Raw genomic sequence first — 8,000 nt, forward strand, 5'->3', positions numbered from 1 at the left:
TTAGGCCTTGGGGGGTGGGGGGGGCTGGGAGTGAAGAGGCCGCTCTGGGAGCGGGCACGGCTGCTGTTCGGCTGCTGGCAGGCCGGAGCTCGTAACAACATCTGGCTGTACCTGATGTGCAGCGCTTATGTTTAATATTCATCTCTTTGTGTCTCACCATCCGTTGGCTGTGCTATCGAGTGCTTCAGCGGTGCAGGAGAATGGCAGGAGCTGGACGATTAGCCTAACTTAGATATGTCAAGGGAGGTCTTGAACACAAAAGCTTAAATCGATCCAAGGATATGTATATTTATCTCTATGCTGCTGAACGGCTGCCACGGGAAAGGGGAAAATCACTGTAAAAGCATGTGAAGGGCTTGAAAAAGGGAAGCTTTTGACTGCGTTACTGATCGGTGCTGTCTGTTGCAGCAGGAGGCTGCACAGCCTGGGATACACGGAGAGAAGCTGTCCATAACTCAGAGGTGGAGGGGAAGTTTGAATTTTTGCAGAAAAACTGGACAGAACTGCATTGCTAAAAATACGTGCGATGCTCAGGAAGGCTGCCCCTTTCAGAGCAGAAGTTCATGTTTATGGAATATTTATGTTGTTTGATTGACGAAAGAACACTTGATGGATGGGCTCTGGAATTCAGGGGTGGTGACAAAAGCTGACTTAAGCGTTCTCTACCTGGCCTAGAGGGAAAACAACTTACAATAGTTGTCTTCTAGGCTGCCAGAGACAGGCTGCTATTAATAACATTGTTATATTCCAGTCTCTTTCCCAGTAAATTTTTTCAGGGTTGTGATGTTAAATGCAGACAGACAGGTAATAAAGCAAAACAGTTTGCCATAAAATGTCTTCTGGAGAAACACAGCTTATTTTTTTCTCCATGTGACGGTTTGTGTTTATAATGTGAAATAGATAGGATAACTGAAAGGTGTTCAGCAGTGTGTCAGATAGCTTTCTTTTTTTTTTTTTCCTCTTTTGTCCTGAACTGTAGTTTTCAAATAGTTTGCAATGTTATTGCACAAGAAAGCTATACTTGACCATGGTAGTTGCACTCAGCTGTCCTTGTTATTCTAGTGGTGTCAGGCTTCTCATTTGAGATAAGCGTAGCACACAGTTTAAAGTGAAACCTGCTCTGCTATCTCTGCACAGCATATACGCAGGTCTTGATGACTTTTCATCTCTTAGTACTTGGGTAGTGATCGGTTCTGGTTGTGGTTACCTGAGTTCTGTAATCTCTGAGTACCCTTGTCCCACTGAGGGGAAACTCTTAAGCTATATTAAATGTGGAACACCTCAGGTGAACTGCTTAGCGAGCTGATGCCAGAGCAGGTAGGTCCTCCTTGCAGAAGGTGTGTAGGGAGGAATGTAGGAATAATATAGGAAGAGGAGTTTAAAAGCTGCCTGATCACTGTCTTGGTCAGCTGTGGAAAAACTTTCTTTGTAGTCCAAATGTGATCAGTTGGGTAACTTTCCTCTACTGTGGATTCTGAGTTTTCATCCATCTTCCACGTAATAAAAAATTGGCGTTGGACAGCAACTAGAAATCTACAGTTTAATGTGGTAGAGTTGTCTTTGAAAATACATATCTTTTAAATAGTTCTTATGCTGCAATTTTTCAGATGTTGACACTGAAAACTTGAGATGTTTTAGCAAGACTTTAAAATTTGACTTTCTACTAATCTGGGGTGAAGGTGTCCTATAAATGGGTGACTGGGGGAAAATACCTTGGCAAAATCTGCGAGGAGGTATCATTTGGTCTAAAAATATATGCTGCTACTTTTTCAGGATCCAGACTATTTTAAAGTATCACTGCTACAATGTCATAACTTAATACAAAACTTACAATGTTATTAGCCATCTCGTTACTCAGAAAGGTTTGTGGCTGGGGTCTTTAATTATGACACTTTTTTAGGTACTTTGAGTGTGGCAGTTCATTTGCTACTCTGGTTAGTAATTAAAGAGTTTTCTCCTTTTTGTCTAGGCTGCAGAAACTGCTAGCTTGGAAGAGCAGTTGCAAGGATGGGGAGAAGTGATTTTGATGACCGATAAAGTTCTTCGCTGGGAGAGAGCCTGGTTTCCTCTGGCGCTGATGAGCGTTGTTTCCTTTTCTTTTCTGTAAGTAGCTTGTGGAGGGAGCCTAGAACACCACTGCACTTTCATGGCTGGTAGCAAAGCTGTTAAGTAAATTAGTAAGACATCTTTAAAAATCTGATAGGAAGGCTCTTGCTCCAGGTTCTCTTCCTGAATGCTTTTGAACTATGTTGAAAAGAAAAACCTCCAGTATTGAGAACAGGAAGTAACACGAGTCATATCCTGCTCTGAGGGGGAGAAGTGCTTTCTGCAAAAGCTGTTTGCCAGCAGTGGTTGCTGTGGGTTTTTAGCATGCTCAGCTGTATGTTCTTCATTGGTGTGTGCATATTCTGCCCTCATCCTTTGTATCCTGCTTCTTAGTCAAATCTGGTTATCACCTTTGGCTTTTTTCCCCAAACCAACAGCAATATCATTATGGAAAACTTGTTTCTATAGGGCAGACTTTCCTATTCTGCCTCTGTGGTGTTTAGGATGGGTTCAATCAGTTTTGCACAACTTGTTTTTTTACATTCTCTGCCCTGTCCTTGGAGAAAGGAGGAGAAGGAAAGACTGCAGGTAACCTTCAGTCAACAGGATGAGAGCATGTTGCCTGTCTCTGGACTGGAGATAAAAACTGGCTTGCTGGAGGCAGTCGTACATGCTTTTACCGTACATGGTAGTAGTCAAGGTGACCCCAACCTGCCTCGTACAGATAAGTGTCCACGTCAGCTGTGGAGTTTGCCAGTTGAATGCGTTTTTGGGAGTAAGGAGAAGAGGGGAGTTACAAAAATAAATGTTGAACCACGTGAGGCAGGGGTGATTGGTCTTCTGGCTAGTATAAATGTTATGGTCTTCAGGGGAGGTGAGAAGGATGGAAATCAAATGAAACTAAACAGTAACATTTAAAAGAAGTAATTGCATGCACTTCAGGGTATTCTGTTATAAATTCTGTGAGTATAGCAGGAAAGATCTTGTGTTGAATAATTTGAGGAAATAGACAGAACTACTTCAGATTCTGAATTGGTACTTCATCAAAACCGAACTTGAACATTCAGCGCAGTAACATTGTACCAGATGTATAGGAAGACTGACCCTGCAATAGACTGTCATTTCTTTTCTTTTATTACTTCAGTGTTCAGGAAGGTCTGTTAAGTGCAAATAAGTAGTGTGGGGCACAGCTGAGCATTAACAGACACTTGCAAGATGAGCTATTTGTTGTCCAGTACCCATACTGCTGCATTTGAGTGATGGCACGCTTAATATGTAAAAGCACAACACTGTCCTAATTGGAAGTTTATGGCTTCTTGTCCAGAACAGGTTTGGTTAACTCTCACGGGTGAGGCAGAGCAGATGACAAGCCATAGTGGATCTGAATGCTGTGACTTATTTAAGAGCCAACAAGATCAGAGCTTTCACCCTACCTGGTTATTTCATCTGTTCACTCACTTGTCCTCATCCCTTGGTCAGTGTTAAGTTCACTAGGTGTCAACTTCTGAGAGACCAATAACGATGAATTTTTACTTCTAATGAACTTCATACTGCGCTTGCTGTATTGTAGCAGTTTGTTAACATACTGGATAATTTTTATCTGTATTTCTTTGTAATAGTGTTGAAGTACTTAAACCTCTTTTTATGAGTACTAGGAGCAAAATTGAAGTTTGTTTTGAGGTTGGGCAACTGGTAGGTCTTCTGTTTGAAGTCCTGAGCCAATCTGAAGAGATGACTAAATATGTCTAGTATTTTGGAGTTTGAGCATCTAGAAATCATTTCTGTTACCTTCTTTCTGCAGGATGATCTACTACTTGGACCCATCAGTTCTTTCAGGCGTCTCCTGTTTCGTTATGTTCCTCTGTTTGGCTGATTATCTTGTTCCTGCTCTTGCACCTAGAATCTTTGGCTCTAATAAATGGTGAGGAGAGCTTGAATTAAAAGTTTCTTGAGTATAAATAACAATTTTGATAAAGTTCATAATTTATCTGACTTGCAAATATCAAATGATTACTTTATAGAGTCACTGTAGTAAGAAATCGTCAATCTCTAATATATGAATTGAGGACACTAGTTAGATGTCCTTCATTCTTCTTTTTCTGAAAGATGACTACTACAACATGCCTTTATTCCTTCTCTTCTAGAAAAATAAGGTTTTTGTCAAAGGACTAGGCACATTCTTTGTTGTCCATTAAGGATGCTAGTTAGTTCTGCTAAACTAGTTTTTAGTAATTAATGGATAATAGATACTGAGAAGTAAAATTATGAAGAAGGGTATTGTATTATATGTTTGGAGAGAGTGGCAGTAGTAAATATGGTGAAGGAGAAGGGTAATGCAGAGAGTAGGAATGTGATCGTAAATGATTGAAACAGATTTGAAGAAGGGCAAGGCTTATGTAAAAACAGTAAGCTGTGGAAGAACCTTACTTGGAACTAAATTTTGAACTAAAAGTAAATTTCAGTGTAGCTGCTTTAAGATGACTGGTGGATAAATGTTCTTGTCTAATTGTGAACCAACATAAAAGCCAAAGTAATACACACCTGATACCAGTGTGTGTGATACACTTCTGTGTATCGCACTGGTATCAGATTAAAATCAATGGTCTTCTGGTTTGACTGTGGTTGTTCTTTGGGAGTCAGTCTAAAGAGAGTCAGCGTACAGAAAAATTACATGAGCAGTTGCATTACAATGCTCAATAAAGATAAGGCAGAAAACTAAGTGAAGCAAATGCCAGGATACGTACTGGATAAATTTTTACTGCTAGAAAAATACCATGGGAGATTTTTTAAATTTCAAATGAAGTCTTGAATTCTAATTTCTGACTCTTTTCTTTATTAAAAGGACTACAGAACAGCAGCAAAGATTTCACGAGATTTGCAGCAATTTGGTAAAATCTCGTCGCCGCATTGTTGGCTGGTGGAAACGTCTCTTCACACTGAAGGAAGAGAAGCCTAAAATGGTATTGAGTTCCAGGAGTTCATCTCTATTGTCTTAAGATTTTATTTGTTTTGTCTTAGTGTTTTAGCAATACATGTCTGAATAAACTGATATTTCAGACCAAGAACCAGCAGTTCTGGCTGTGACTTCATGCCAGTCACACATCTTATTCAAATCTGGAGTGGCAAGATACATGACTTAAAACTTGCAATACGTGCAGTTAGGAGCATACCCTTGATACTAAGATAAAGCTAGTCTGAATTTCTGTGGATACGTCGGTTTTTGGAAACACAGCTTGTTTCCAGTGGACACGAACTGTCTGAAAAACTCGATCTTAGTAATGTGTCAGGTACCTGAACACAGTGTTTACTGTCCTGAAAACAGCTTCAGGTACTGTGTGAGGCTGAAGCTGTGTCCATGGGGATGGCGTAGTCTGACTCCAAGGGATATCTGGACAGAAAAGAACTGGCATCCTGTAAAACTGATGCTCTGAAAATAAATGAGAACATACAATTGTAGACTCTGTAATCTCAGTTTTAACAAGCCTATGCATAGGTATTTGCATGTGGAAGAGCCTGCGAACTTCAAGTTAGCTTTAAATGTTGAAGTGTTGCCAGATGCTGAAGGAAAGGGGGAGAATTCCCAACAGATCTGTGATAACTGTTCCCTTTTCTTCTTTTAGTACTTCATGACCATGCTTTTTTCTCTTGCTGTGGTTGCCTGGATTGGACAGCAAGTTCATAATCTCTTTCTGACCTATCTTATTGGTAAGTGTGCAACATGCGAAACAGAAGTAACTTTTTTCTTAGCTGCCTGAAATGGTAGGAGACTGGCAGAAGTAAGTTTTGATTATTTGAGTGTGGAGGTTTTCTTGGTGGTTGTTGTTGTAGGGTTTTATTTTTCTGTTTTCAAGCAATTAATGGGGTTTAAGGGAAGCAAGGAATTGCAAGGTGACAGAACCTTGTTAAAGGAGTATTAAGTAATCCCCCCCCTCCTTTTTTTTTCCCTCTCTCTAGTAAGTTTCTTGTTGCTGTTTCCTGGACTAAACCAGCATGGGATCATTACGAAGTATGTTGGAATGGCCAAAAGGGAGATAAACAAACTTCTCAAGCACAAGGAAAAGAAAAATGAATGAAGACAACTGCTGTTCACTCTTGTAAAAGGTTTCCTGGGGAACAGTTTTGAGAATTAACATATAATCAAGATGATAAAGTTGTACTGCTCACTGGCTGTTTGTTTTTTTTTTTTATTGGCTCCCTGATGAAGTGAAAATGTCACTCTAGCAACTGCTGTGGGTTTGTGTCTCTTGCTGTGCTGACTAGGGTTCTGCAGCCTGCAGCTCATCTTATAGGAAAGATCCTGACCTTTGATGTACAGAGCTTATTAAGTGTCTTCACCAAACAAAGAGGCCCCATAAATAAATATCCCAACTCAAGGAACAGCAGAATTGTAATGTGTGATAGCATTTCTGTAACTGTGGTAGTTTCACTGATCATTAATTTGTAGCTACAGCAGGTATGAAAGGAAGTTCTGAAAGCTTATGCTTCTTGGGGACTTGTAACTACTGATCCTTGTGGAAGGAGGACAATTAGCTGAATGCTAATGATCATAGCTGAGGGTGCACACCCAAAATTGCTGCAGAAGGTGATCCCATTGTCTCACTGAATCTGCTTGCTTTTTTTGGCTGCATGTGCCAGATTATCTGTTGACTAGGGGTCTGGAATATATAAATTTGTAGTTCAGTAATTTAGCTGTAGCATAAATTTCAACTCATTGCACTGAGACTGTAGAAAATGAGTTAAGGTGTGTTACCTTAACAGCTGATTGTTCTAAAAACTGCTGTTGTCATGGAGCCATGTAGCATGTTTGGTTTTATGAATGTTGTTGTCTGTCTACAGAATCACCTTGGATATGCTAGGTTTGTCTCTGTAAATAAGCTGTCTGAGTTGTTTGTGCTTTTCTATGACTTCTCCCTCCTTTTTTTAAAACTCAATTGTTTTTCTTTAAAAGCTGAAACCTGTGTTAATGCATTTTAAAAGTTTACTGTTTTAAAATGAACTCTCTTCAGTGTCTATTGTAACTGTTGAATAGGTAAATACAGACTAAAGAGAAACTTCTTTGAGTCTTGTTCTTTGTGAATATACAGACAGTTGCATAAATGTGTCTTGTTGGAGAGCGGGACCTGGGAGTGGTGTTTCCTGACAGAAACACTCCTGTGGGTTGAAATAGCTCACTGTAAATAGTAACTTTTATCAGCCATGACTGTATGCTGATGGCTCCTGCTGCGGAGGGGAAAGGCTGTTGAGTTGTCGGCAGTTGGTGAACGCTGATAAAAGTGACGGGTTGTGGATGAACCAGCAGCAGTTGGAAGGTGTGATGGAGCTGAGCTGTGGAGAGATGCTGCAGTGCTGTCTGGAACTGTTACTCAGAAAATGCTGCTCTGCTTCGCCGGCACAGACTGTTGCTGGAAGGGGACGGGGGTGCTGCCGCAGGGCTGTCCCTCTGCCCCCACGCTACTTTTTTAACTCAATATTTGGTACAACTCAACTCCAGGGCTTTTTTAACTCAATATTTGGTACAAACCTGGGCCATGTGCTGTGTGCAGCTTTGTTCACCTCAGACCTGTCGCTCCCTCGCAGTGCAGAGACTCTCTGCAGCAGTGTCCGGGGCCCCGTTCAGACTCCGGTGGAAACCAGCACTATTGGGAATCCCTCTACTGTGCCCCGTTAAACCCGTGTTTGGCTGTTGCCCCGCGGGCTCGGGGGGCGCCGCCGCCTTTTTGCCCCTCGCGCTCCGCCGTAGCGCCGCGCAGCGTTCTGGTTGCTATGGGAACCCGGGCAGGAGCGTCGCTCCGGAAGTGCGATCTGCGCCGCTCGGCCAATGGGGATGACCAGGCCTGCGACGCCAAGTCTCGCGAGATCGCGCCGGGCGCCTCGCGCCCATGGCCCTCCCATAATCCCGCGCGGGCGCCCGGCCTCTTCCTTTTCCGCCATCTTGCTGCACCGGTGAGTGGGGG

At 41.9% G+C, this 8,000-nt stretch overlaps 2 protein-coding genes across 2 annotated transcripts in view; both read left to right on the forward strand.

Moving 5' to 3' along the window:
* The first annotated feature begins 1,974 nt into the window (after positions 1 to 1,974).
* On the forward strand, positions 1,975 to 7,124 carry ARL6IP1 (ADP-ribosylation factor-like 6 interacting protein 1). The gene is made up of 5 exons (XM_009886568.1): positions 1,975 to 2,103; positions 3,848 to 3,967; positions 4,889 to 5,006; positions 5,667 to 5,751; positions 6,001 to 7,124. The coding sequence occupies exons 1-5, from the start codon at positions 2,027 to 2,029 to the stop codon at positions 6,117 to 6,119; spliced, it is 519 nt and encodes a 172-aa protein (XP_009884870.1). The 5' UTR covers positions 1,975 to 2,026; the 3' UTR covers positions 6,120 to 7,124.
* Positions 7,125 to 7,967: 843 nt separating this feature from the next.
* Positions 7,968 to 8,000, forward strand: part of RPS15A (ribosomal protein S15a) — a 4,485-nt gene continuing 4,452 nt past the window's right edge. The window contains exon 1 of the mRNA XM_009886569.1: positions 7,968 to 7,989. The gene's annotated coding sequence lies outside the window, so the exon portion shown is untranslated. The remainder of the gene's footprint in view (positions 7,990 to 8,000) is intronic.

Source organism: Charadrius vociferus, unplaced genomic scaffold, assembly GCF_000708025.1.
Source record: "Charadrius vociferus isolate BGI_N301 unplaced genomic scaffold, ASM70802v2 scaffold46, whole genome shotgun sequence".
Taxonomy (NCBI): domain Eukaryota; kingdom Metazoa; phylum Chordata; class Aves; order Charadriiformes; family Charadriidae; genus Charadrius; species Charadrius vociferus.